The sequence below is a fragment of the Mastacembelus armatus genome, chromosome 14, assembly GCF_900324485.2.
Source record: "Mastacembelus armatus chromosome 14, fMasArm1.2, whole genome shotgun sequence".
NCBI lineage: Eukaryota > Metazoa > Chordata > Actinopteri > Synbranchiformes > Mastacembelidae > Mastacembelus > Mastacembelus armatus.
The window spans coordinates 9,471,997-9,499,854 of record NC_046646.1 but is presented as its reverse complement, the minus strand read 5'-3'; the positions used below and the strand labels follow the sequence as shown (position 1 = coordinate 9,499,854).

Here is a 27,858-nt window from a genome sequence, read left to right as displayed (position 1 = left end):
AATAGATATCAGATATAATAGAAATAGATATAGTGCGATATTTTAGTTTACTACTTATTCAAAGGTTATTTTTAAACGATTATTTAAACCGCCATTTAACCAGACGCTCACATAACTTTATCTAGTGTACAGTCCAGTGGGCGGGACTCGGAGTGTGGTCGCACACAGGCTGCAGGAAACTCCTCTTGCAGCCCTCAGCTGTGTGTGTGTGTGTGTGAGTGAGTGGACAGGGCACGTTTTGATCGACGCTCAGTGAAACGAAGATGCAAAGTGTGAGGTGTGCGGGCTGGGTCGGTTTGGCCTGAATTAGGATTTGCTTCCAACAGACTATTTCTTAAACATACCAGTAATTATCTGCCCGACGCCGCAGTGAGGTCTGGGGAACTTTTTTTTCTTCTTCTTTTTTTCTTAGGAGTGTAGGATCGGGCTTTTCTCCGTTAAAGCCCGTTGTTTTTCACACGGCTCTGTGTGTCTGTGTGGATTTGTCTGACCATACTCCTCAGGAAAAAGGTAAGTTTCCACCTTTTTATATCCTAACAGAAGATCCGGTCACAATACGGTCCAGATTTGGCTTGAGGTTATCTAACACCAAACTCTTTATATTCTTGGCTTTTTAAGTTGAAAAATAATCAGTGTCTGTCTTAAATAAGTGTCTTCAATGATTGTTAACTACATGTGCATAGCATTTAGTCAATTCTGGTTACAAGCAGCACTGTAACTTGGCCTGTGTGTGCCACTGGGTGTATTTTAAGAAGCTGACATTTCCTCTGTGGCAAACTGAAGCTGGACCCTGTGAATGAAGTGCGCGGGGCTATAATGAAGCTTAGTGCTGCGTTTGTTGGCGTAGCTGCCTGAAAACCAGCTGCTGCTTTGGGCTATATACAGACAAATTATTAGATCTGAAATCTGAGCATATACCGTGTTCCTGGAGGAGAATGAAATATGCCTGGCAAAGCACTGTGCAAGGGTTTTTCTCATGTATGGAAACAAAAAAAGCTACTTTTCCAAATTAGTGAGAGATGCTGGATTATGTGACTGAGCAGTAACCCACAGGAGTCTGACATGGCTGAAATCAGCTTTTATACCCATAATTAATGTATGCTCGACCCATGTTGAGTGGATGGTGACTGTGTCACTTTGTTCAAAAAAAAAAAAGTTGTAGTTTAAAGGAGCCAGGGTTTAAGGTAATGTTATTGTCCTAAAGATTATCCTACATCTCTATGTAGGTGTTCTCATGTTGAGACTTGAGCCATTTTGCCAGCTTGCTGCATCAGTGCTGACATGAATAGTGATGAGGATGTGTGCTGACAGCTGAGTTGGACAGGAAGGGCTGGTCCATGACTGACTGAACTGGGGTGTTCACACTGCCATATGCTCCTTTTTTTATACCGTGCTGCTCAACATTTGGACCACCCTCATGACTCATGCTATCTTCACCTCCCTTACAGTTCATTGTTTCTGTAGTTTCTACAATACATCTGACAATCCAAATGATTGTGTTTGGCTAAATAAGTTGGTGTAGTCCATTTTTGGTATAAGGTTTGCCCCTATGGAAACTGAGTTCAGGAGCTAATCATAATCTTTATCCTTTCTGGCTGCTCCCTGCTGACAGCTATCTGACTATCTGTATGGAAGCCCATTTCAGACACTTGTAAAAATGATATGTCTCAAAATTGTGGGGTATAAACCAGGTGTTGTCAAGAAACAAAATGTTTTATAAGTGTTGACATCAATCTTTTACCAATCCAAATTGTAACTTTCAGTATGTAAGGCGTTGTAACAGATAAGTTGGTAATAGCTACAACATCCAGTGACATAGGGCCAGAAATTCAACCTGCTCACAGTCCAGTCTTTGTCACAGCATCATAATCAGCAATTTTGTTGAGTAGCGGGAGCAAGCACCAAGCATGTCGGCGGAACACCGTCTTCGTGTTTTTTGGGTATCAGGTCAGTGGATTTAACAGGTTGTAGTGCAGTTCACCAGATACCTGGCTGGGATGTGAACAGAGTAAGTGGGGGACTTAAAGTCTTACGGTGCCTCTTAGGCATCATGGCACTTAGTTACCATAAATATAAAGAATAGATGTTTCAGTGGAAAATCACAGTAAAACACTGCAAGTCATTAAAGGAACTCTTCTTTATGGGTTGAAGAAAGTGCGTTACAAATATGATTTCTGCCGTGTTATTAGGCCATATATTTAGAGAATATTAGTTCACAACATTGTCTTTAATCTTTAAGAGTAAACTAGACAATAGGTCTCATAGAGATTTAATCTAAGACATAAATGTGATTGTTGATATTGATTGTGTCCAGGTTTTTGCTGAAACGATACTGTGGTAAAGGTTAGTTAACTGATGACATACAGGCCTGTCTCTGTTACAAAGCATGTAACATCAGAGACATGAATCTTGGGAAAGTAGGTTACTGGGCCATGTCCTGCAAGCTTAAACTGAACGCTAGTCTGAATATTGCTAGAGCTGCTTAGTGTGACTCGGCATGCACAAATGGTGTCGGGCTGCGCAACTGCAAGGGCATCGTTTCTGTCCTCTGTCTCTTTAAGAAAGCAGAGCAGCGCTCTACATAGAGTGAATGTTGAATGTTCAGCCCATGTTGATTCATCTCAAACACACATGAAATGGAGTGAAATCTGACAGCAACTTGACTAACATCACAGGTTGCAAACTATTAAGCCTCACTTACCTTAAACATCAGTGGTCTCATCCCTTTGTCCACGAGTAGCACATTGTTTGTATTCACATTGTATATTGTTAATATTAGAATTATTATTCACATGTTGCTTACTTACATTGCCATCAGAGACTTGCTGTTCAGGTTTTTCTAGATCACTCATCTTATATACAAGAAATACCTGACCTAGATATGGCATGATTAGTTAGACATGTATCTTTTTGGAGCAAATATTCAGCTGGCCATATTGGTTATTACGTTCATGTTATTTAGACTGACTAGAGTTAATAACGTCATTAATTCAAACCATGTCTCCTTTTGCTTTTGTAAAGGACAATTCTCAATAATTATTTTATTCCAGTTTTTGTAGAGAATAGTTACTCGATGCTCATTATTACTTACTAACATATATCACTTATATTATAAATATACAGTGTTTGTGTATCTGCAGTTTGAACAATTTAAGTACAAGTGAACTATAAAAGTGTAAAGTGTAAGACTGTTAGTTTCTGGTGAGGACAAATTGATCAAGGTTTTACCATACCCATCACTTCAGGGACAAGTAACAAGAATTAACCAAACATTGTTAGGATCAGAATATTATAGAGTTATGCAAATCAATTTTGCGGAAAAATATGTTTAAGTAACCTGCTGTGCATATTATCAGTACCGTCTTTGAGTTTAAATAAGATCAGTCTCATATAGAGGCTGGTATAAGGTTTAACTTGGTGTTTCAATGGCACATACTCTTAGTCCTTCAAAATCACTTGAATTGAGATTTAAAAAAATAAGCTTTGCCAAAAATATACAAAATTCAAAGAACAATCTTTCCCAATACTTGTTCTAAATAGATCATTTGGGGTGGTCTAGGGCGCTCTATTGGGATTTATTACTAAAGGATGCACAAGTGGTGGAGCAGAGATTTTATTCTCTTCTGATGAAAGTAACAGTCTCCACTCAGCCTAATAGGATGAATAAAAGATACTGTACCTCTTGAAACGAGCAATAAATTAAATACAGAAAAGGACAACACAATAATTCATGAATTGGAATATGATGAGTGCCCACATGCTTCCCTTATCTGAACTTATCTGCTTATCCATTAATGACATTTAGGTCCATCTGTGTTGTTTTTCTGTTTTTACTGTTATTACATTTTGTCATTATTTAGTTGCAACGTCTCCCTTTAATGGACTCACTGAGGATCTTAGGGGAGGGCTGCTCAGCTGGGTGGTGGGTTTTATGTGGGAGGGACTGGGGAAACTATATAATCAATAAATGCTTTATAGTGCACAGCCGTCCTGTTATGTATATGAGCATATGTCTGTTTTATATCAAAAACTGTATTTTTGTTTATAGATGCTCTGGGATATAAATACATCCTGTAAAATTGTTATAAAAATTGAGTGTAGATGAAGTTTTCTGTTAATACTTTATAGACAGGCATCTGAATGGACAGATATCAAACATGGCCTTTGCTTTTTGTTCCATACTGGACTGTACAGATCCATGACTTGGTGAACTTGGCTTCATTTGGCCAGTGGAACTATGTCGCACATGACTCTTGAGACTATGAGTGGTATTCATATCACCTTCTTTAACCTTGTAACTATGACAGATAAAATGTTCAGCTCCAGTTATATAACTGCCTTTAAAGACGTCATCACCCTTGCTGCTGTCACTGATCTCTTGCTCCAAAGCACACAGTCATTGTCCTCAGTAGCTTCAGGCTCAGATCCACTGGGGCATGATAAAGACTTTTAGCTGCTTGAAAAAAGTTCCCTTCTTCCAGCGCAAAGACTGGCCTGGCATAACCTGAGATAAATATTTGAACATTAAGTGTTACATGAAATTTATTCTACTATTATTTAGTAGCTGTTTGCTGAATCATATCTGGAGACCATGTCTGTTCCACATTCCTAAATCACAGCACTACAGGTACAGCCTTTATGTCTGACTGTAGGTCACTGTCAAGAATTGGGTGTGGCTACACTTTGTGTTTCAGATGAAGAAAAAACAAAACAAAACACACAAGTGGTTTCACAATGTGTAAGGGACCAGTCCCTGTGTGTGACCTAGATGTGATTCAGATTTTTAACTCAGGGTGTTGGCTGCATGAGCATTACAGCGAGGCTTGTGTTTGTGGAGTAAAATACACAGCGTAGCAGAAGACTATAAACAAGCCAAACAGGTTTGATGCTGAAATGAGCAGAGAATTCCCCAAACTCATTCTTCAGTCCTTTTATTGTTCAGCAAGTCATCTGCAGTCTGTCATGTCAAGAAGCAAAATCTGACTGTTACAGTGACACTTACAATGGAGAGTTCACACAAAACTACGACCTCCATCCTGTCCTGGGGGATTTCTGTTATTTAAATGTATCATCTATTGTTGTGTTTTTAATATAGTGTTAATATCCACCTATTAAGCGCACAAGGATGTTTAGTACATTTCTGTGGAGAAATTCTGTTCCTCCATCCTAATGGAGGTCAGAGGACAGGGTCTTGAACCCAACTGGAAGTGATTTAAAGTCTTGCTGAAGGACACCTGAGTGGGGTGAATGAATTGTGAATCGTTATCTCAGTGAAACATGATTTCTATACTCAATACACCAGTCTGATTCCCTTTTAGTATAAGCTGTTTTCCTCCATAATGTGTGCACAGGCTTCCACTCATTGATTGTGGTCTTAAGCATGCATGTTAGCTGTATTGTATTGTGCTTTAATCACACAGGAGTGGGTCAGTGAATGTGAAAATTAGTCAGTGTGATTCATTTTTTTACTAATGATCCAGCCTTCTATCATTAAAAATGCAGATGTCATTACCCCAAGTCTGTAGTCTGACTATGTGTACAATAGTTTTTTTTCTGGTGAACCCCCCCCCCCCCCAAAAAAACAATGCCATCCATGGGTGATTTTGTGACCTGCAGTTTAACTGAAATGTTAATTGCCTTAAAAATATATAAAAGTTTAATGTGTAGTTGTTAATGATGTCATTTTATATGGCAAATGCTGTTTCAGTCTGAAAATGGAAAATGTCTACAGTCCTGTGCTGTCTGTGGATTAAAAATTAGACAGAATGGATATTTGGTCATAGTGCAATTCAGCATTCAGCTATTTGTCTGTTTCCTCAAAAAGATAAATGCTTTTCATTACCCGCTGCTTTTGTCTATTAAGACAAACCTAACTCTGACAGGAAAGATTTGTGTTCTTTCAGAGGGAAGCACTGGAAATATGGATGGTAGTATTTCATAACAAGGAAAATGAACTAGCAGTAGATAGGAATGGAGACATACGGTCATTTTTTCCATGGACTACTTGTGAAAGACTATTTGAGTTCAGAGCCTGTGCATAAGAGAGTGCTTGGTTGTGGTTTTACAAACACTTCACTCATTATATTATTCATATTATCTGCTCAAGATGTTTCTTTTGCAGTTTTGTAAAAGAGTCAGTCAGGAATTTAATCAAAGGTGTAACAGACGAATCTGAGCTTGACACAGCGGTACAAAGAAAGAGCTACATTGCCCTTTCCACCCATGCCCTAGAATTGTGACCCACATATTTGCTCACACACTGCCTTAGGTAATTGCATCTTTTCCTGAGCAGCAGCAGACAATAATAGGCCTGAAATAATTTGGTGATTCATTTGGAATCGTTGAAAGAATATAATTATGAGGAAATTTGAAAGTAGATCTACCTGGTGAAAGGATGTTTGTTTTATACGTCTGCTTTGTCATTGAAATAATGTAGCCACCCACAGCGAGGCTGTGCTTATGCGGTGAATGTGCAATTACAAGGCACTTAAAGTCTCACCAAAATCACTTACAAATGTTCTTGAAAATGCAGAAAAAAAGCAAATATAGAATAAGTCAAAGAAACCTACACAAAATGTATACTCGGACTGAAACAAGACTGAGCTCACTGCCCACTGAAATAATAGAGCCAATAAAGCAGTTTGTTATTAACTAGTATTAGTACAGTCTATAAACTATTTCTGATGTCTATAAATTCCCACCCCAAATGATTTATGTCCCGACAGTGCTTTGTTTTTTACAGTTCAGCCGTTTTTTAAACCAGTTTTTAAAGATGACATGGAAAAATAATTATAACCAGAAAATCTAATGTCAGTCAGTGATTTTGTGATAATTTACTAAAATTAACAGATACTTTGAATAGTATCTTTTGATCGACTAGCTGATTATTCCAGGACAAAAACAGACATAATTGGAGTACAGTATTCAGGTTGTTTACACAGGTGCATTATGAAGAGCAGGGGGAAAGGCCATATGTTTTTCCCTAGTGCACAGCAGGTGAGGATGTGTTAACCCGCGTTGTGACGGGATTGTCCAGTGAGCAGAGCTCAGTGAGTGCAAGGGTTCAGCTGTTGCCCAGGGGAGGATTAGTGTGAAGCTGCTGTTTGGATGAGACGGACAACACTCGTGGGAAAGCACTGCTGAGGAGGTGCATGATGATTTGTTTCTTTAGTTACAACTGATGGATCCTTTATTCACCACTCACTGTTCAGCGGAAGAAAACGCTTTTTGCCTCAAACCCTGACGTAATAGACCAAATAGTCCATTCTGTGGCTTTTATTATTTTATTTTTCCCCCAATTTCTTTGGCCTGCTGTTGTGTACGGTTTGAAGTTGTAACCAGGGGAACTATAATATACTATCTATACTAAATGTCCTTGACCTGACCACTGTGAGACTTCAAAACACTCATCAGTGAGAAAGGACTAAAAAAGTGGTATAGAAATGAGACATTTCCTGAGATTTTCTTCAGCTGAAGAAAATCTGATTTTCTTCTTCAGCTGAAAAAAATCTGCTGCTGATGTGACATTCTTATCTTTCTGCAAGACGACAAATGTCAGGAGTGTGATGCATTCAACAACAGCCTTTCCATAAGTCGGAAAATATTACATTTTTGTCATGTCTTTATTATTGCCAGTTATCTAAAATAAGGCTTTAGCTATCCCACCTCACCTGCACATGGCCTTTGAGATAAAACTGTGAGTTACAGTTCTTTTTCTTCTTATATATCCATACTCCCTCACTGCCACATTCTTGTCTTCAGGATTTCTTCATTTATTAGTGTCATTTGAGAAAATCTTTGCATTAAACATGATCCACGCTATAAATCTCAGTGATTATTGATTGAAAGCTGAAACAGTTAATCATCTCTTTATCTTTTAGCCCAGTTTTAATGTATTGCCACTGTTACACTGTGTTAAGAGTGATTTAAGGTTGTTATAATGAGAAAAGCATACAGCCAGAAAAGCTATCTGCCACTTTATTAATTTTCATCAAACTAATGAATGGATTTCTGAGGTGTGTATAAAAAAAATAAAAATCTCATGGACCTGAAGAAAATGGAAACCAGTGACTTGATGGACATAGCTGCCTTGGTTGGGGGAAAGTAGACACCACACATTGTTACCATGGGAACACAGAGCGAACAGCAGTGCCACTGTCTAATTAATGACAGTCAGTGCCTCAGCAGAGGGCCACGATCACATCGTCAATACCAGTATCACAAATGTAGCTAGGGGCGATGTGGCTTAATGTCTCGGTGATTATCCAAATAATCCAGTTTTTTCCACGATGTAAAGGCAAGAAGTCTTGACAAATGTCCAGGATGTAAAGAACCTGACACTGACCATTTATTATGTAGTGAGGCCTGCTTATGAGCACTAAATGTCATCTCATTATCCAATAGCATGACCTACATAAAAGAGCGGAACTAATCTCTATGTAGGCGGATGGTGAATAATGCAGTAAAATGTGGGACGTCTTTATGAATCTTAGATGTCTCACACTTGTTGGTCGCTTTAGTTCTGAACTATTCTATATCACTACATCACTTTGCAATCCATATTGTGTGTGTTACTGTGTATTATTGTGTTATTTTGGCAGCTTTCCCTGTATAAAAAATGTCAAGTGTTTAAGTTATTTGTGTAATAGCTATAAGTCTATAGTCATGCATGTTAGGCTGTGTGCAGATTTTAGTATAATGACTGCAATATACAGCAGGGTCACTATGAATATCTGTACAACGTTTCATACCAATCTATCCAATAGTTCTTGAGACATTTCTGTTTGAACCAAATTGATGGATCAACCAACCAACCAAATGACATTGGCTAAAATACACCAGTCATAAATCACTATATGGGGCTGCAGTATAGTGAGTGTCACTGGGCTGAACAAAAAAAAAGGGTAAAAGAAAATATATAATTTATTTTCAGAAACTGTTGAGAACAAATCTCTAAAATGTAGCACCTTGCTTAGAAGAAAATCCACACTCACTTTGTGTCTTCTGTCTCTGATGTCCCTCTAGTATTCTTTGGTGTAAAGTAATTAGAGACTAGACATGTTGATGAATGCAGGCGTGCTGTTAGCAGTCATGTTGCATTTCTGTGCGTCGACCAGATCAGAGATTTTAGTCCTCTTAACTCTCATCGCCTGTGGAGCAAACATGTCTGTCTGTGGTCTCATTATAGGTTGTTGTTTTGTGCTCTCTAGCATCACTTATTCATTTTCTGTATCTTTGGTCTTTTTTTAAATTTTAGTCAAACACATTCTTTTGCACCATGTTGGATTTTTATTACATTTCTAGCTCTTGTTCATGTTGGCTTTTGGTTTTCACGACTTGATAGCAATATAGACTAAATCTTACTGAATGCATGTATATGATAATAATAGTACAAGATAAAAAATAGTCCACTCACAGAGCTGACACATACACAGCAACAGACAACCAGTCATGCTTTCATTCACACCTATGAGCTAATTAGAGCAATCAAATAACCGACTCATCCTGTTTTTGGGGCTATGAAAGGAATCCATAGTACCAGGAGGAAACCTACAAAAACACAGGGAAGAACCACCTCTCCAAATTTATATTGTTTTAAATAATTAATTGTAGCTCAATTAAAATAGTTAATTGTACATTTACGTTACAAAAACTACAGATCTCATTCTAAGATTCAGTGTAAAGAAAGAAAAAAAAAAAATCAGTGATTGCGTTCCAATCTAATTTCCTCATCAAGGTAGCCAGAAAATATTTAAACAGTGTCGGTAATGGGAGTTTACGATACATCACCTGATTAAAAAAAATCACACCTGACTGAAAAATATAATAAATCATTACTGTTGCTCATAAACAGGCATGGCTTTCAAGTAGGGGCATGAACAAGGATAGAAATCATTGTTGCTTGAGTCAAGCCCCAGGGTTGTAAAAAAAAAAAGTTAAAGCTGACAGGCTGGTGAAAGGCTACTGACATATGAGCAGTAATTTCCGACTCTGTGTGTTCACTAGGACAGCATCACTGTTCCAGGTGACTGAATAGAGCAGTTCTGTTTCCGGTGTAGGTGCAGTTTGGCTGTTAGGATGTTTTGCATACTGTCTGTGTCTGAGCTGATTCACAACTGTCATATAATTGAATTTCATGAGTTAGAATTGTTACCGGGAAAAAAATGATTGCAATTTGGATCTGTCCATCTCTTCCTACTGACTCAGTGTCTGTCATCCGCCTGACTTTCATGTGTTTTGGACATAAGAGAAACTGGAACAAGCAGTGTGATCACACAGTGGGGACTCCACACATGAAAGGACCAATATTAGGAATTGAATTTTGCCAGTGTAGCGGGGGGCTTCAGTGGTGCCTGGTGGCCTTGCTGTGTTTGGTCTGGCTGAACTCTAACGTGCTTGAATGGTTTGAACTGATGCAGAGCAGTAGAACAAAGATTTTCTCTCCTACATGATATAGTGTTTTGTTCGCACAGTGACTAGTCTGCTTCTACCTCCATGTAAGAATCATATTTTGGCTGCTTTGTTAGACATCCAGCCGACATCTTGTTTGATTAGTCATCACTGTTACAGAGTGTTAAAGAGATGCTTCATACTCCACCTGCAGCCGAGTGTCATCACCTCAGTACGAAGGGCACAAATGCCAAAGATTCAAGATTCCACTGAGCACATTTACTTGATGGTGTCTCAGACGTTGGTTAAAATTGCATCACTCTAGTAACCATATTAACAGGTGGATCAGTCATCGTGATCTGGACTACTACAAATGCTGCCATCTGAATCGGCTGTGGGAACGTGTGAGTCATTACTTGAAGATGGTCACTGGGATAAGAAGTCAGCACATCTAGCATTAATCCAGCTGTGAGCCTTAGGCCCATGCACATCTGGAGAGAAATTCTAATCAAACAATTTTGAATAATGAAGACGCACTTCTTTTTTGGTTGGCTTGGACATTGAAATCACATGTCCACAGATTGTCTTCTGTCTGGGTTCTGGTAGTTTATGTAAGTAATGTTGGAGCAAGCTGTTAAAACATACCCACAGGGACCCAAAAATATAGAAAATACAAAAATTGTTTGTATTGTGCGCAGTATTTAACATTTCATTATATATTTGGCTATTTCATTGTATCAACTTGAAAAAAAAATATTTTGCTAATAATCTTTTAAAGAGCCAGGTAGTTTTTCTCCCTTTTTTTATTATGTGAGACATTTGTCTAATTGGGAACATGCACTTAAGGTTTTCTGATATCATAGCGTGATCTGTCAAAGCAGTCTTGTGTGCTCTATAACCGATACTCACATGACAAGTGCCCTGTTATAACAAGATCATTAGGGAAACTCTGGGTCGCAACATCCAGAAAAGAAAGAAAAGAAGCTGAAGAAGAAACGTCAGAGCAACAGCTCCAACACTCATCACAGTATTAAGGTTTTTTTGACTAACACAACTACACGTCTGTCATACTAAGTCAATAGAGACCAGAGGGGAAAATCCTCTAGTGGCTCCTGTGACTTATTTTGGCTGCAGACTCTAAGTTTTGTTTCACAGTAAATTATTTGCTGGTATTTACAAACAGAGAAAAGTACTTAGAACAGCTGATACAAATTAGGTCATTTCCTGTTCTGTAAATACTATAAAGTTTTTTTTCATTGCATTACCTAATATTAGAAAACTTCTAATATAATTCTAAATGTTGTTTGCTTGGTTTTTATGAACACCTTGGAGATATTACACAGCTTTACTGCCAACAGTGTCAATAAGTGTGAAAATGCCCTTCTATTTTGTTAAGAATCAGAGTAGACTGTAGAGACAAATTAGGTTTTAAATAATTAACTTTCCAAGCTTACAGTTCCTTCTGTTCAGATTTTGTTCAGCAAAATAGAGGATAGATTCATGTGAAGACTGCACGATCGGATTATCTACGAAATGCTTACTAATAATGAACACAGTCACGCTGATTACTATGGTTGTTTTAGAGTCACCCCCTTCTCGTCGCCTCACAGTGTCTTCATGTAAACAGACTGTTAAATGCTGTCTTTCAGCTTGTAGCTATACGCCTGCATCTGTAGCCATTTGTGTGATCATTACACAGAAAGAAAAAAAAATCATTTGGAGCTGGTCCATTATGAGCCCTTGAAATTAGTCATGCAGACTGCTGACCCACATTTGGGATTTCAGCTGAGAGGGAGAAGGCAACCAGGAAGTTGTTAAAAAAACATAGGAAGTGCATGGGGAAGTACTTGAAGTGGAAAAACAAGTCTACGGCTTTGTGAATTGGAGTGTTTTTTTGGTTGTTGTTGTTGTTGTTGTTGTTGTTTTTCACCCAGATTTAAATAACTGATTTATTACAAACAGAGTCAGACTGGCTAATCTACTCTGTGTTGCTGGCAGGGAGGACCCAGCATTTAGCATCACCTCCTCTGCATGAGCAGTGCCTATATTCTGTAGACCGACACTACCTGTAAGGTCCAGATTTCTCCTCACGTCAGGCCACTTACTTCTGTGATTCTGCACCAGGCTGTTCTTTGGACCCTAAACAGATTAACACCATATCATTCCCAATCTCACATCCCCAGTAAAACTGCGTTGCGCATATTCACATCCCTGCCTCACGGCACACTCTCAGTGACATTTAGCGTTAAGCACGGGTTAAAGATTACAGTGTGCCCCCTGCTCCTCCTCCTCCCGGCCACTACAGGTTTCTTTCGGTTGTGTTGCACAGCCGACTGCTTGTGCCGCTGCCGTCGTTAGTATTGAGCTACCAGCTGACCTACTTTCTCTGTTCTCAGCCACTCGGTGCTGTTTACAAGCCACTGCCAGCGGAGGATGTGGAGTACAGTGCCTGGAAAATAGACGGACACTGCCCGAGACTAGCAAAGACCACGAATGACACATTAGAGTCGTGTGTTGTTGGTTAAATGGGGACTGCCAAAGCCGCAGACAGTTCACCGGCGATTAATAACAGCGCGTTATTAACTTAGGCGTTGTTGTGCCATTTAACGCTTTCGGTGCTCTCGCCTGGTCAGTCAGGAGCTGCTAGTTGCGCTGTAGTTTTTTTTTTTTTTTTTTTTTTAATCTCTATATAAAATGACAACAGTGTTTAAAGCTAAGTGTGGATCTTTTATTCCTGCTGGAGACCTGTTTTCAAGGTACGTGAGATTTAATTTCAGCTTTGAGTTTCGCGTCACCCTGACAGACGAGCGGCAAAATGTTGTCATGTTGCTGTTCATAACATCAAAGTTCATCTCTGCAAATCAAAGTAAAGGTGGTCGGGCCGCACGATAAGCCCCTGGTTAATATTTTCTCAGCCCTGCACAGCGCAGTCAAATACATCAACAGCGCCTGCATGTTACTCTGCGCTCTTGAACGCTGCTTACATGTTTTCAGCTCGCAGTCACCAAGTGCCCTGGTTACAAGGTTGGACTAACCTATTTTCCCCCTGTTGTAGCTGTGCTGATCGGAGTCTGGGTAAGACCCTCAGGGATTTTCGTCACGGGCCCCTCAAAGAAGCCAAATAGCAACAATGTTAAATGTCAGAGGGAAAGAAATCCTTAAATAATTTCTCAGCGGGCTTAGGTCAGGGTGATGTTACCCAACCTGGCAGCTTTAAGTCTGCTGGAGTTCACAGTTCTCTGACTAACCCACTGTTTTCTACCCCTCAAGGCTTTTTTTTTTTGACTTCTCGTTTGCAGCTGATTTGTTGTTATAGTTAAAACAAATCATGTCAACAGGAAGTTAAATTGGCAATGAGTGACTTATTGTCTTTGCCAGGTTTTCATTTGTAGGTGTGTAACAAATACAAGTGCTTCCTGTTTTCTCCCCTAAGGGGAGTTTAACCCACATCAGAAACCAGAAGCATTGATTTTACAATTGAAGTTTATATTTGCATGCACATACATATCTCTATATACTATATATATGTGGAGATCATTTTGTGCTATTAGATATTGTCGAGGTTGTCAGTTTTTAAATAAGTTGTATTTTATTATTTAACCATCATATGTGGAAATGAGGCAAATGAGTTAGTTTGATTTCAGAGTACATACAGCCCAAGCTAAAGTTTTAAAGCAAACATTTCCAGATTGACTGAAACTACGTTTGCCCAGGCCCAGTTGGTGTTTACCTGAAAGCTTGGGCCGATGCAGGTGTTGGGTGGTCATGCAACGTAAACTTTTATACAAGCAGAGAGTAGTACCCAGGATGCCAAGGTTGGATCAGCAAGCAGCCTAAACTCATCTATCAGCACGAGAACAGCAGAGACACTGGGAGCTCTGTGGCTGCAATAAAACATATAGAATATTGTTGGCTTTCAGAAAGCCTGCAGAGAGCTTTTATCACTAATAGTCTATTAGCTGATTCATTGCCTTACGTATGTGTGTGTGTGTGTGTGTGTGTGTGTGTGTGTGTGTGCGAGAGCAGGTGAAACATTAGCATGAGCATCATAAACCCTATGAAAAAGGGTCAGTGGTCAGTAAGGGTCAACTGCAGTTAATAGGTGGAAGAGATTTTTTTCTTGAATATCATTTCAAAGATTTACAATTTGTATATAATGGCTTTATCATTAATCATTGCTCTTTAGCAGTCATGGTGCCACATGGTCAAAAAACAACGACACCATGGTGATGATTAACCTTTATTATATTGTGACCTGGACTCACGCGTGACTAGTTTGTTTTTTGTTTATACAGAACCATGTTTGTGTTGTGCTCACAGCGTGTGTTTGTTATTGCTCATTACTGCATTGTTAAATAATGTATAAACAATTAATGAAGCCATTATTTACTACTTGACGGCTTTAAAGTGTATCTTTATAGATAGAAGAGTGCTGTTGCATGTTTTTATGGTTTTGATAGCCACACATGGTGGAGTATCTCATATTTGAAGTTGTCTGCGTTGAAACAAGTTTGATTGCATCTGGTCAGGTGATATTGGCTGGATTTGAACCTTTAGGTAATAATGTGAAAAAACAGCAGTAGGTGATAAGAATATGGTTTATATTGATATATACTGTGATGCTTTCTAGAAAATCCTTTGAGAAGCTGTGTATGGCTGATCCAGCAAATTAAACACAGGTTGTCATAAAACCAGTTCTGCTCCTTGATTGGCATTATTACAGATAATGGACTAATATACCCTGGCTGAGATACTAAAGGGATAAGTACTTATTATACATGTCATGGTAAATTCTGTAACGCCCGACAAATTCAGGTAGCTCCACCCTATTAAAAGTCTTAATGTACGAAGGACAATATTATTTGTCTGACCATAGTGTGTGTCTGAGCCAAATGCAGTGCTCAGTATGGACATAAAATGAAATGCATGCCCACAGCGTGTCATCAATATGGGACAAGAATGAAAAGTGTTAAGCCCTAAACTACTAAATCTTTCACATGTGGCAGAAAGATATTGCAGCTGCAATCCTTTTGTATTGAAGCTGTCAGGCATACCAGCCACACCCTAGTCACTGATGTCCCAGGTATTTTATTGTGAAATATCGGCTGTGAGCAGCGATGGTCTTTACCCATGTCCTCAACCGGCATTAGTATGAAGTTATCAAAAACATCAGAGGTGGGTTTATCAAATCATTACGTTAGAGCCCCATGAGTAAGCTTTAAATTAAATATATAAATGGACAGCATAATATCCTATAATATGCTGTAAGGCCAAGTGTGAGGTTCAGGTGTGGGAGCAGGTGTTTTTCTTCATTAAACTTTAAAAATAAACCCCACGTTCTTTCAAGACATCAATAGTCCTTCATCCAGGCATTGAGCAATAAGAAAGTAATTTGTGTAATAGTCTCTATCCAATATACATTTTTATTCTTGATACATATTTTGTAAATATCCAGGAAGACATTTTTATGGTAGATAATATTAAATGATCAATATTTAATTCATTTGGTTTTTGTTGTTTATAAAGACATTTTGGCTTCTCATATTTTTTTAAGTTTTATTTTTGTCACTATCAGCATTTTAGTTTCTCAGTACACAGTAGTCTGGATAATACTGCAGTAAATGCAGAAGTTATTTTTCTGATTAAGCATTACTGTTGCCTGTTTGTCTTCTGAAACATGAACAAAATGTCATCATTTTGTTACTGCAGGTAAATAATCGCTCATGTTTTTTGTGTTATTGTAGAGTCTTAGTCTTAAGTTGTTTGTCTGTGAGCTTCCTGTGCTTGGATTGCAGCTCCTCCCAGCTGTTTGCAGCCTTTTTTTCTCGTGTGTTTGTGTGAACAGGGGAGGAAAGGAGGAGATATTGGACTGTTTGCATTAATTAAGAGGCAAATAGAAGGGTGTGTTTTACTTGAGTAGGTTTGTGTGGTGCACTATCCAATCACACTGGACAACCAGGTTTTTCATACCTTCATGGGGTGATAGCTGTGTGTCACAGAGAGAGGGATCTCTCTAGGACTTGGACAGCTCAATCGTAAAATTTACACTGAACTGCTAACCAAAAACAAAATGTCAGCCTGTTAAAAATTATGTGTTTGGGAAATTAAAGTAAAAGTTAGGTAAGGATGGTTAAGGGGAGTCAGTATAAAACACGTGTTGAAAACTAGGTAGGGCAGCACGGTGGATGCCTCAGTGAGAAGGTCCTGGGTTCACAACCCGGCCTTTCTGTGTGGAGTTTGCATGTTCTCCCTGTGCTTGTGTGGGTTTTCTCCAGGTACTCTGGTTTCCTCCCACAGTCCAAAAACATGTATGTCAGGTTGATTGGTGACTCTAAATTGCCCATAGGAGTGAGTGTGAGTGTGTGAGGTTGTGTGTCTCTATGTGGCCCTGTGATGGACTGGTGACCTGTCCAGGGTGTACCCCTGCCTTTCACCCAAAGAGAGCTGGGATAGGCTCCAGCAGGTCCCTGTGACCTTAAATAGGAATAAGCAGGTATAGAAAATGTATGAATGAGTGAATGAATGAAAACTAGGTAAAGACTGTGTTCATGCTTCAGATGAACTACTGCTTTAGGGATATGAAACTAGACATCCTGTTTTTGAATTAAACACATTGTTTGCCCATCCACACTACTTCCTGCATGTGCAAAACTACATTATTTTGCAAATTATTTGTAATAATATGTTGATGATATTGTTGAGCAATATGTCAACCCCTGATACCATTAGCAAAAATAACCACAAAGCCCTGCTGTTGTTTGATTTCTTTAGCAACCCTCTTGATTTTTGTGTGTGACAGAGAAAATGTGAATCGATATGCATGCTACAAATTATGGCTGATTGATTATGCCTGCTGGTTTAAAGAAAAAATGCTAGAGTATGAATTTCAGAATTTCATAGATCCATCCATCCATCCATTATCTATACCTGCTTATTTCTATTTAGAGTCACAGGGCAGGGGTACACCCTAGACAAGTCACCAGTCCATCACAGATTTCATAGATGATATAATAAAAACATTGATTGAGACTAACTAAAGATGAAATCTGTGGTTAACTCTGCTATGAAAACAAGTTTTTGCCGTTAAGACAATGTACTGACAAAAATATATGCTTTTTCTTTAGAATAAAGTGTATAGACTGTATAGACTGAGCCATAGACATTATCAGCAGTTACATGGGGAAAATCGAAAGATGTATTGCAACAGGACGTAGCTGCTTAGTCATTAGATAAATTAAAGAAATCTCATATGTCTGGTAGATTCCCTGCTTTGTCGCTTCAGATGCATCTTTCTCCAATAATAGTCTGCATATCTTTACATTTTGATAAATCACACAGTGAGCGAGTGGCCTGTGCCTTGTAGTGGGGAAAGAGGGGAGTTAGGAGGAAGTAATAAAACCCAACATTAAAATATATATTCTTATAATAAAATAACTCTATTGCATTATGAGGACTTACTCGCATTCCATTACAAAAAGGGCATAAGATCATAAAACTCATGAGACAGGATGTAGACCTAGTCTAATAATCTTTTGAATAGTTAATTATTCAGGGTGGCACCGCATCGCTGTGCCACTTTCATTATTTCCATGTACTGTACTTCTTCTGGAATGGATCTCTGTTGAATTGAGAATGATGAAAAATGCACTTGTGTACATCACTTATTGGATGACAAACACTCACGACTGCCTGAATTCTCATTACCCCCCAAATTTAATTATAATTTAGAAATAATGTACAGTTAAATATTTCCAGACCACAAAGCCATGAACTGTTTGACTAAGATGATTTATGTTCCGCATCAGCTTCAGACATTTTTCCAGGTGAGGAGAGCTCCTTTGTAAAAACACTTCTTTAGTGATGAAGTGAAGATTAATGCACTTTACATTATATTAATAGACATTTAGCACCTTAAGTCCTTTGCGTTTAAAGGGGACAAATATTGTTTACAGATAAATGGAACATCTTGCATAGTTTTTTTTAATGCAGCTCCCAAAGAAAATACCAGCTTACATTAGTTTTCATCCTCAACAAAAAGTTTTGTCCATTTTCACAGGATTTGGCGTTTCTTTGGCGGGCTGAAGGACGTGGCAGCCAGCTGGTCCATGGTAGGATTTTCCAAAAGAGTGCTCTGAGGAGGTTAGCGCGGATGGGATTTATACGACTTCAGAAAGGACCTGGTTGGGAAAGGGAGTGAGAATGGACAACCTTTCTGATTTTGGTGGCCCCTGTCCTTCCACCCATAGAGAATGGGAGTGAGTATCAAATGAAGTCATCTTTCTTCTTTATGAGACTTTCTGCTCCATATGCACGATTTTAAATCTACACAATTTATATTTTGGAAGTACTTCTTCAATATCTGAAATATTCACAGAGGTGTCAGAGTGGGTGGTTATGTAGTTTGGCTTTAAGATATTTATGGCTAAGATAAATTGTATTCACTTCTTTAATGGATACTAATGTATCAGCCATACTAATGTTTAAATGGCTAAGTGGTTTATCATTAACAATTAATAAATTAAATTTGGCTGCTTCGCATAAAATGTATTCCAAAGAAGACTCATCTCTTACATCTTATATTTAATAGAACATCTGTCATCCTGAATGGTGCCACTGGCCTCCTTTGGCCTGCTCATAAAGCAGACAAGTCATTTAAAAACAAACTTGCATTTTTGGCGAATTTCTCCATAGAATTATCTCTCTCCCTTTGCTATTATTTAATATTTCACTGAATAGTATATGGGTTTTTTTATTCATCAGTCGAGCACCATCTAAAAAATGTTCGCTCCTACTGTTCTTTTCACCGCTCCTGAACAATAGTCCACAAATGCACAAATCTATTATTCTTTTCTGTAAAGTGAATGGAAATGAGCTGCTAGTCAGAACGTCTGAAAAGATGTTTTTCACTTAAAGAGAAATGGATGAGAATGTGGGCTGACTATTGATTAAGGAAAAAGATGATAGGAGTGTGTGTATACGTATATGTGAATGTGATTTTTAATAAGAGCCATATTTTTACAATAGTTTGGCTCTCAGTGAACATCACTGTAGTCTTTAAATGTGAGTATCTGCTTAACGACAATAGAACAAGCCGAACTTATTCCAAGAAATCATGTAATACATTTTGTTTCTGAGCAACTGAACAAATCTGTGTCATGCATAGTGTATATTCCTCAGTGTGAGTTGGAGTGCACTTTAACTTTCAGGCTCACACACAGTATTTGATAAGAAGCATGCATAATCTTTCTGACTCGGACTTACACTGCTTGTGCGTGGGTTTTTCCTTTAGCTTCTGTGATGTACCTTATCTCCTGCCCCTTAACCCCACAGCTTAAACCAAAAAAATATGTATATGAAGTAGTCACTGTTTACATGTCACACTAACCTGTTGAATATAGGAGAAAACCAGACACCGGATTAGCGGGTTGTCCTAGCAGAATCATGCATTAATACTGGAAAGTACTGAATGAGCTTTTTTTTTTTCTCTCTGTATATGTCTTGAATGTCAGGATGCAGGTCAATGCTCATAGGCCTTTTTTTCATAGAGGACATTTTGACATGTGATGTTAGAAAAAGCATATGTGTTAGTAATAAAATAAACCATGGCTGCATTTGATTTAGCTGCTTCATTTTTGTGGTGCCGGTATTGTGCATGCTGACTCATTGTTACAGTGCCAGTTCTTACTGGGACACTTGAACAGAGCAGAGCCATTGTTAATGTTATTACTACCACCTGTGCTTTTCTTGATAGCATGATAAGTCAAAATAGGGTCAACAATGTGGCATGCCAAAATTAAAACATCCCATGCTGTTGTCAGCCATGTCTGGTGGCGACGGCACTTTCTGATTATAAAGGAAACAACATTTTAACTTGTATGTCTCTGTTTATAGTGCCAACAGCTGTGTCGAAGATTTAATGGATGAAGATGAGAAAGACAGGGCAAAAAGGTAGACAGTCTTATGATTATGTTTATGCTAATATCTATGTCAGTTTGTTGTTAATCGTATATACTGTAAATCATATGTGTATATGTGGTAGCATGAAGTTTAATATAGAACAGGTACAAATGCATTCACAAGTGATTATTTTTGTCACGTCTTCCTCTCTATTACAGTAAAATATTGCACACATTCTGATGAATGTTGCAGTTTAATTGGTTTCAACACTGTTATACTGTACAATGTATTAGTGTATTATATCTTAATGGAAGAGCACTTGACTTGTCTGGCACTTGTCTGAATATGGATAAATTACTTTCATAATATATGAAAAAATGTGTTTTTTTTTTCTTGTTTTAGATTTAGAAATGTAATCTGTTCTGTTTCTCCAATATCCTTGCTTTATCATTTACACAATGTGTAATTAGTAGAACAAAATCTAAACTTGAAGATTATTAATTATTTTAACATTCAATAATGCCAGATTAGTAGATAGTCGAAGAGCATCTGAAGTCATGAACTAAATGCTTTTTGTCTTATTAAAGCTGCATTACTCATGATCCAAAATCCAAAAGGTTGACCAACACGCTGCAGTTAGAGCTAATGTTTATCACAAAGAAGTGCAGGAGTTATTTACATATCCACCAGTAACACTGGCATTAGCATGGAGCCAGGTTTTTACCAGTTGAAGGTTTATTTACATTTCATTTTTCTCTCCACCAACTCCTAATTAAAATATCTATCTCACCTAATTTGTAATTGTCTGTTTAAAGACCCAAATTGTGTTTCTTGCTTTCTGTTAGATTGTCTGCTGGAAACACTATAATGCTTCGATCTACAGAGCTAGAGTCTGAACAGGATAAATTATTATTAAACCTCACTTAAAATTTCACTGGTTTAAATTTGTTTTGGCCTCTTGACTTAAGGGCATCTCGTAACAAATCGGAGAAGAAAAGACGAGACCAATTCAATGTGCTCATCAAGGAGCTATGCACCATGCTGCAGGGCCAAGGCCATCCGAGAAAAATGGACAAGTCCACCATATTGCAGAGAACTATTGACTTCTTGCAAAAACAGAAAGGTAGGAAAAAGAATTGTGGTCTATATACAGCATGTATTGACTGTATTAAAATTGTAACTTTACAAATGTTCTCCTGTTATTTAAGTTATTAACTAATAATACACTTATTCTCAGGTAGAATCTTTAGTTTCTCTGATTTATTAGACTCAATCCTTGTCTTTTTCTCAACCTTTTAACTTTTTCAGACATCACTGCACAGAATGAAACATGTGATGTGAGACAGGACTGGAAACCTTCATTTCTCAGTAATGAGGAGTTCACTCAGCTAATGCTTGAGGTAAAGCTAGTTAGTAGAACAGTGACTGATTAAGCTTTGACATTGACTATTCTTGAAAGTAAAATAACAGAGACACATTCTGCCTAAAATGCAGAGCTGACATGTGGTTGGATTAAAATGTTCAGCTTATTTATATTTCCAAGTTTGAGTTATCATTGTTTTAAATGAAAGAACTCTCAAAGTACTATAGGAACAGCAGAGGCGAATAGGGGACAAAAATGCACATGAAAAACACTTAAACTGTAATTTTGAAATTAATTTTACCGTCACAGTTGATGGTGATATCTGACAAGTTTTATTTAAGCAGTGCTGTTCAACAAACTTACAGCCTCATTGTCAAAGTGTCCACTTTCTCCCTCTTCTTCCAGGCCCTAGACGGTTTCTTGGTAGCATTAACTACAGATGGAAATATCATATATGTATCTGACAGTGTGTCTTCACTTATTGGCCATTTACCGGTAAGTGAAAACCAGTGATGTTGTTTTTACCCTTGTGCTGACAGTGTTTTGTTGTTTCCATTAAATTCAGTTTATTTGTATAGCACCAAATCACAATACAATCATCTCCAGGCACTTTACAAATTACAAATTCATGCTTCCTTACTGAGTGTATTTGAAACTACATTAAAATGTTTAAAACTCAGAAATGTAGATATTTTCCTAATGTGTAATGGTTATGTCCTCACTAATAGTATTTCTATGGCAGTGTTTGCTGCATATCTCGTACTCCCCCAAAGACTGACCCTATCATCCATCTATCCTTTTGCACCAGTCAGATATGGTGGACCAAAATATCTTGAATTTCCTCCCGGAGCGAGAACACGGGGAGGTGTATAAGCTGCTATCATCCCACATGCTGATGACTGACCCCATTGCTCCTGACTTTCTTGAGAGTGAGTATCCTACTGGGCGGGCTCTCTGCATGTCTGGTCACTGTCTGGGTCATTGTGTCGAAGCACAACATGAATACGTTCAGTGTTGTCATTTTTCACTTGTAGCTCAAACTTCTCACACTGATAACGCTGCTTGAAATTCTTTATATAGACAACATTGAATTGGAGTTTGTGTTTTACTAGATTGCTAATTAGTGCGTGTCTATGATTAGCCCTTTAGCTAATAATAGGAGCTATTTTAGTATCATAGTTAAGACCTTAAATCACTGTTATGTTAGCACAGTAATCCAAAGCAATGTAGTATCTGGGGCTCAAGACACTGACCTTAATCCTGTGTTACTACTGGGCTTTTCTAAGGAAGAGCGATGGTGAGTTGCTGGCGTCTCGGTCTATCTTTATCCTCAGAAGCCTGATCAGCAAAGTAAACTACAAAGCCATTTCTGGAGTGGTTATCGTCATTTGGACACATTTCAGAAGAGAACGTCTCTGGTCCTTCTTGCATAAAAAGATTCTTCTAAGCAAAATTACTGACTCAGTGTGAAAATGACATATTTACACATATTATATAAAATGTGGATTTTCAAACTCAGTAGTAAGTAGGCAGGAAATGCAGAGGTCATGTTGAGGGCACCATTAGTAAATTTCTCTTTCAGAGTACTCACATATGAACACAACTAAAGGTTAAACTAAACTTTTTATGCTCACATTTGATTTTCCCGATCACTGTAAAAACTGTACTAATAACTGTATTAACATATTACATAAGCATTATGCTATAACCTTTTGTTGATAGGAACCATTCTTCGCATGTTTTAATACTTAATAGCGACTTACCTATTTTAAGCTGAAGTGTGATGAATATGTTATCTAAGTTATACTACTTTCTGTAGTGCTTAAGTTGCGTTTTATTTTCATTTGCTCACTGCAGGTCTGCAATTAATCTTTCAACCAAAGCAGACGTGATTAAGAAACATGACATTGAGACACCTTTGCTTTAAAGATGTACATGTTATTGTGTTATGAGCGGGGTTGAAAATACATTGTACTGCTTTTCAGGTGAAGCACATATTGAATTTTGCTGTCATCTAGCCAGAGGTAACATTAACCCAAAAGAGCCGCCTGTGTATGAGTACGTCAGGTTCGTTGGAGATTTCAAGTTTCATAACAATGGTAAGAATTTCTGTCTTCTACTTGTTTTAAAGTTTTCTGTAAATGTCCAACTTTAATGCAGTATTTAACAGTGATACATGAATCATGAATTTAACATTAGCATTTAGCAATTTCTCAAACTGAATGAATATAAAAGCTGTAAAAGAAAGTAGTTCTTCTTTATAGGATCAAATGAAGATGGATGTCACAGCCAGCTGCATGCCCCCTTTTATCTCGTCTTGTTTCCCACAGTGCCTACATCTTCTTGTAACGGGCTGGAATTGACGTTACCAAGAAGCCTACAGTCAACGTTGGAGGAACAGGTCTGCCTCATTGCTACTGTACGATTAGTCACTCCACAGTTTCTCAAGGTAAGATCAGATGGGACCTGTTAGAAAGTTTCATGGTTTATGTCGCATGTTTGTTGCACCATTTCTTTAAAAGGAATAAAACAAGTGGTAGAGGTGTAGGGGATTTTGTCAGAGGTATGAAATGTTTTGGTTCATTCTGCGGTGCGAAGCGCTCTGGAGATTTTTTGTTACGTGCTGGTTCGGTGTGGCACACTGTGTACTTTCCAACTGATTACAGTACATCATTAGATCTAATCCCACAGATCTTGAAGTCAATTAAAGTCACAGTGTAACAGCTACTTGTGCCCTTCCTAAATATAAGGAAAGTTATAAAATGGCACAAACCTTCAGTGTGGTAATAACTTCAAATTGCATGTTGTGGATATGGATAAGTGCCATTACTGTGAAATCCTGCCAGGGTAGATAAGTGACCTTAATCTACAAAGACAGTTAAAAAACAAAGAGAGGAGAACATGTATTTTCTTTTTTTTTTTTTTTGTCTGCCTTAAAATGTGCTGGAACTCAGAGAGCAAAAGTCCCTGAAGAAGCAGATCTATTATGCAGGTTTCACTTCTCCCTGATACTTATTCCAATATGTAAAAGACACTGATTACTCTATTTTGCCAGATGGAATGACTTTTTTTTCCCTCAGATTCTCAGACACCATACAAATACAGTTTTACAGTTTCTGCAGTTCTGAACTCTCCAAACACTTTTCAGTTTCTCCCACAGAATAGTTTCAGTTTCAGTTTTTTTCCCCATAAAATTTTTGAATGTTAAAGGTTATGGCATTGACACGCATGTATATGATCACAAGCCGATTAGATGCAAAAAGATTTTTTTTAGCCACTGATAAATATTTCCTGTTAGAGCAGCAAAACTTAACATACTGCATATTTTGTTATATGTTTCAATGCGTTACAGCACCTTTCCTGATGAGGATTGAATTTTTCCTGCGGAAATGACTAAATCTCCACAAATGTTTAGGAATATTATATTTAAAGTGTGTACAACTGTACAAAAACTGTATCTGTGTGGCTGTTATCTATGAACACAGCTGATTAAAACAAGAAATGAGTTATAATTTCTGGCTGCTTAACGTTAGAGTAGCTGGTTTTAGTGTTTCAAATCTCTCAGCTATGTAGGCAAAGTGAAATATAATAGGTCTGGCTTTGCTGTGAAATCCTGCTACTGACTTCCTCACTCAGTGACTTTGGTTTTGTTTAGGATCTGTGTAATGTGGAAGATCCTTGTGATGAATTCACATCCAGACACAGCCTTGAATGGAAGTTCCTGTTTTTAGACCACAGGTAAACTTTTGTATGATCCGGTCAATCAGCCATGTAGAGCTTCTGTTTGTTTATTCTCTATTATTACCTTCTTTTTGTTTCAGGGCTTCACCAATCATAGGGTACTTACCCTTTGAAGTTCTTGGGACCTCTGGCTATGATTACTATCACGTGGATGACTTGGATCTTATAGCTCAGTGTCATAAGCAGCGTAAGTAATTCTGCCATTTCCATTTCTTCTTTCGCACCAACCTTAATCACCACCAGGCCCAGATATCTGTCTTTGACAAAATACTTCATAGTAACACTAATGTCCATCTTGTGCTTTTCTCTTCTCAGTAATGCAGTTTGGAAAGGGTAAATCCTGCTATTATCGCTTCCTGACCAAAGGTCAGCAATGGATTTGGTTGCAGACTCACTACTACATCACATACCACCAGTGGAACTCCAAACCTGAGTTTATTGTCTGTACTCACACTGTTGTCAGGTAAGCTTAATCGTTTTGCCTTGGGGTGTTCTATTGGCTGCTGAGGGAGCAAAGTGTACATTATTTCAATGTCTGCCCGACGTGTATGGGCCATAGAGTGTATTGGCAAAGAAGTTTTAGACTATGTTACATCCACGTGTCACACATACTCTTTCTGTCTGCTTTTATTCAGTTATGCTGAAGTGCGAGCTGAAAGGAGGAGAACATTAGGCCTTGAAGAGCTGTCTCCACCTGAGATTGCTCCCTCCTCTGTGAAGGTACAGCTCAAGAGCCCTTAGAATAACAGTTTGTGATGTAGGCGAGGCCATTCTTTCTATCAGATTCAGATCCAACCTTCTGTGTTCCAGGCTCAGGAGCTGTACTTGGACATCTGCTCCACACTGGACCCTACACAGGACCGAAACAGCGGGGCACATTCGGTATCCTCCCACAGCTCCCGGAAGTCCTCCCACACAGCCCTGTCAGACTCTGCATGTGAGTCATCCCCTGCTCCCTAAAGTGCTAACTCACTCAACAGCAGGTCAATATGTACTGAAATTACTTCAGTATGGCTGCAGGAACTACTGTGTTATTTACATGTAGCTGAAGAAATGGGGGAAATGAGCTACACCTGAGCCTTTGTCTTGTTTTTTTTTTTTTTTTTAATTAGAGGTAAAACTTCTGTAAGTAAGTAGACCAAAAGTCACTAAAACACCCACCTTAATATATGTGGGTGATGGATGAATCTATGATGAAATGTTTCCAAGATTTACTTTAGCGTGTCCTGTTTATTTGAGCCTCCAGTCTGTTTTACTTCAGCTGCTCTTCCACCCACCATTTAATATACTAAAACGCTTCATTCCCATCTGCATATTCATGAACAATACACAGTGGCAGATTCATTTCAGTTACTATTGATAAAAAGCAAACATAGCTGCTGCTGCTGTCTTCCCCACGAACTCACACCACGTGATTATGAAGATCTGTTCGTAAAACTGCATCTGTCAGAAACCTATTTGATTTTTCTATGGTTTTTCATTTTGCGTCCGCTGTGATGGAAAAAAGATCCACTGAATGCATCACAGTTTGTGGGTTTATGTCAGAAGCAGGACGATGTGGCAGTCAAGGACTAGTGAGTCAGCACTATTATTATACAACCAGAAAAAAATGGATTTCATAAGTTGTTCTGGGTTTATCTCAAAAAGGCTGTGCCTACTTTGGAAAGGAAGAAACACACCGTAGTGTTGACAATACACTGTTTGAAGAGGCCAGGTTGTAGAATTAAATATCAAAAAGCATTACACTGTATAGAGTTTCACATTATTACTAGTTATGTTTTTCATATTTTTATATTTGCAGTGGAACAATATCAGGTGTGTTTTATTAGTATAGAAAACTAAAAATATCTACATGCCGTTTTGTGCAGTTTCATTCAGATCAGTTAGCCAATAAACATAACCTGGGAGGTGGTTTCCAAAGTCATTTTACTCTTAGTAATAAAAAATAAGAAGAGCTATGTTCATTATGAATTATTAATACACCACTGCCAGTTAAAATCATTTTGATTATTTGGTTTTCATTAAAAGAGAAACTCTATAGTAAATATTGTAAGTGCTGTGAGGCAACGAGCACAAATACAGTACTGTCCTTCAGTGATCTTAGAATGAAGGAGGAGATTGAGTAAAAATATAAAATCAATAAGTGAATCAGGAATGTGAGTCTTTCCTGCAGTCCTTTTCTCAGACAGCAGCTATGAACATCCACCAGTCAGCAGGTAGGACAGAAGCCCCTTTGTAGCCTGAGAGGAGACAAGATGCAGTCGCTGCTGCTTGTAAAGCAGAATTTCTGTGAGCACAGGAATATTTGGAAGAAACCTAGATAAAGATATCAACTGACATGTCATGCCATCGTAACAACAGCATCTATGTGTATGACTTTTACTCTCTGGTATATGATTGACAGATAGAGGCTTGTATCAGAAGCTGCTCATGCAAATGGTAGAGCGTCAAGACTTTGAATGTATCAT

The 27,858-nt window shown here is 38.2% G+C and overlaps 1 protein-coding gene across 4 annotated transcripts in view; it reads left to right on the top strand.

Moving 5' to 3' along the window:
- Positions 1-416: 416 nt before the first annotated feature.
- Positions 417-27,858, top strand: part of npas2 (neuronal PAS domain protein 2) — a 32,960-nt gene continuing 5,518 nt past the window's right edge. For 3 of the 4 annotated variants that reach the window (XM_026329237.1, XM_026329238.1, XM_026329234.1), the window contains exons 1-14: positions 12,740-13,145; positions 18,446-18,644; positions 20,281-20,337; positions 21,255-21,409; positions 21,595-21,686; positions 22,055-22,144; positions 22,458-22,578; positions 23,635-23,748; positions 23,980-24,098; positions 25,305-25,387; positions 25,471-25,577; positions 25,706-25,853; positions 26,026-26,110; positions 26,201-26,327. In XM_026329237.1, coding sequence (XP_026185022.1) covers positions 18,589-18,644; positions 20,281-20,337; positions 21,255-21,409; positions 21,595-21,686; positions 22,055-22,144; positions 22,458-22,578; positions 23,635-23,748; positions 23,980-24,098; positions 25,305-25,387; positions 25,471-25,577; positions 25,706-25,853; positions 26,026-26,110; positions 26,201-26,327 — 1,354 coding nt within the window. In that variant the 5' untranslated portion in view covers positions 12,740-13,145; positions 18,446-18,588. Of the gene's footprint in view, positions 511-12,739; positions 13,146-18,445; positions 18,645-20,280; positions 20,338-21,254; positions 21,410-21,594; positions 21,687-22,054; positions 22,145-22,457; positions 22,579-23,634; positions 23,749-23,979; positions 24,099-25,304; positions 25,388-25,470; positions 25,578-25,705; positions 25,854-26,025; positions 26,111-26,200; positions 26,328-27,858 lie in introns of those variants that run through there. The other variant, XM_026329235.1, reaches the window with a different exon arrangement.